Source organism: Gymnoscopelus braueri (genome assembly GCF_963280865.1).
Source record: "Gymnoscopelus braueri genome assembly, chromosome: 15".
In the NCBI taxonomy this organism is placed as follows: Eukaryota; Metazoa; Chordata; class Actinopteri; order Myctophiformes; family Myctophidae; genus Gymnoscopelus; species Gymnoscopelus braueri.
Window position 1 is genome coordinate 51,243,625 of NC_137620.1, and position 1,834 is coordinate 51,245,458.

At 44.7% G+C, this 1,834-nt stretch overlaps 1 protein-coding gene across 1 annotated transcript in view; it reads left to right on the plus strand.

Annotated features, from left to right (window-relative positions):
- Positions 1-1,121: 1,121 nt before the first annotated feature.
- The window catches only part of atp1b2a (ATPase Na+/K+ transporting subunit beta 2a), a gene marked incomplete at both ends in the record, with an annotated part of 17,162 nt that continues 16,449 nt past the window's right edge, over positions 1,122-1,834 (plus strand). The window contains one exon of the mRNA XM_080451300.1: positions 1,122-1,236. Coding sequence (XP_080307426.1) covers positions 1,122-1,236 — 115 coding nt within the window. The remainder of the gene's footprint in view (positions 1,237-1,834) is intronic.

Below are 1,834 nucleotides of genomic sequence, written 5' to 3' on the forward strand. Positions count from 1 at the left end.
TTGAGCAAAACACTGAACCCCTTATTGAGCAAAACACTGAACCCCTTATTGAGCAAAACACTGAACCCCTTATTGAGCAAAACACTGAACCCCTTATTGAGCAAAACACTGAACCCCTTATTGCTCCTGATGAGCAGGTTGGTGCCAGCATGGTTTCCTTCTCCATCTGTGTGTGTGTGTGTGTGTGTGTGTGTGTGTGTGTGTGTGTGCGTGTGTGTGTGCGTGTGTGTGTGTGCGTGTGTGTGCGTGTGTGTGCGTGTGTGCGTGCGTGCGTGCGTGCGTGCGTGCGTGTGTGTGTGTGTGTGTGTGTGTGAGAGAGAGAGATAGCCTCCTTGACTCTCTATTTCTCTCTCGCTCTCTTTCTCTCTATCTCTCTCTCTTTCTTTCTCTCTTTCTCTCTCTCTCTCTCTCTTTCTCGCTCTCTCTATCTCTCTTTATCTCTCTTTATCTGTCTCTATCGCTGTCTCTTTCTTTCTCACTTTCTCTCTCTCTCTGAGAAAGAGAGACACACACACACACACACACACACACACACACACACACACACACACACACACACACACACACACACACACACACACACACACACACACACACACACACACAGAGAGCTCTGTCTCTCTCTCTCTCTCTCTCTCTCTCACTCTCACTCACACTCACACTCACACACACACACACACACACACACACACACACACACACACACACACACACACACACACACACACACACACACACATGCGTGTCTCTTTCGGGGCTGGAAGGGGGGGGGGGGGTTTGTCATATAAAATCCGTCCTCCTGATTGGCCGACACAGACAGGGGACTCGTGGTGACGTCAGTGGTGTTCGTGTGTGTGTTTTTTGTAACTGCAGTGACAAGAAGACAGAGCGCGAGACACACAGCCTGCCTGTCTGTCTGTCTGTCTGTCTGTCTGTCTGTCTGTCTGTCTGTCAGCCTGTCTGTCTGTCTGTTATCTATCAAATCAATCAATCAATCAATCAATCAATCACTTCTGTTCATTGATTGGTTGATCCATCGACGCCACCCTGTGGATTCTATCATCTGTCATTATTCTAATTTCTCCCGGGAGAAAGAGGCTGCGTTTGGCGCGCTAGTGGTGATGTCTGGCGGGAAAGAAGATGAGGAGAACCGGAAGGATGAAGGCAGTGCGTGGGGGGAATTCTTCTGGAACCCGCGAACCCACGAGATGATGGGAAGAACCGCCACGAGCTGGGGTACACACACACACACACACACACACACACACACACACACACACACACACACACACACACACACACACACACACACACACACACACACACACACACACACCCTGTCTCTCTGAAGGTCACATCTCTTCACCAGAGAGAGAATATTAATCCTGGCTCCCTTTTGTAAATCCCCATAAATTCTATAAAATGAATAATAACATTAATAATATATTTTTTGGTAATTTGAAAATAGCAGATCTACAAGCTTACAATGTGTCACATTACAACGCATTGTGAGCTTTTAGATCTGCCATTTTCAAAACATATTTTTTACATACATTTATAAATGGGACATTGTGCATAATGAGTAAAACTACTTTCTACTTTTGGTACATTTTTGATACCAATACTTTTGTACTTTTACAAATTTAGAAATCAGAACTTTTACTTGTTTTTAGTTTTTTTGTTTGTTTTTTAATTTAAAGCAGATTTATTTTTTACTCCTTTTTCTCCTGAATGTCATTATTAACACATCCAGTGCCAGAGGTTTTTTTAAACGGTACATCCAGTGCCAGCGTTTCTTACCGTTCAGGCCGATGTGTTTAGAGCTGTAGAAGCT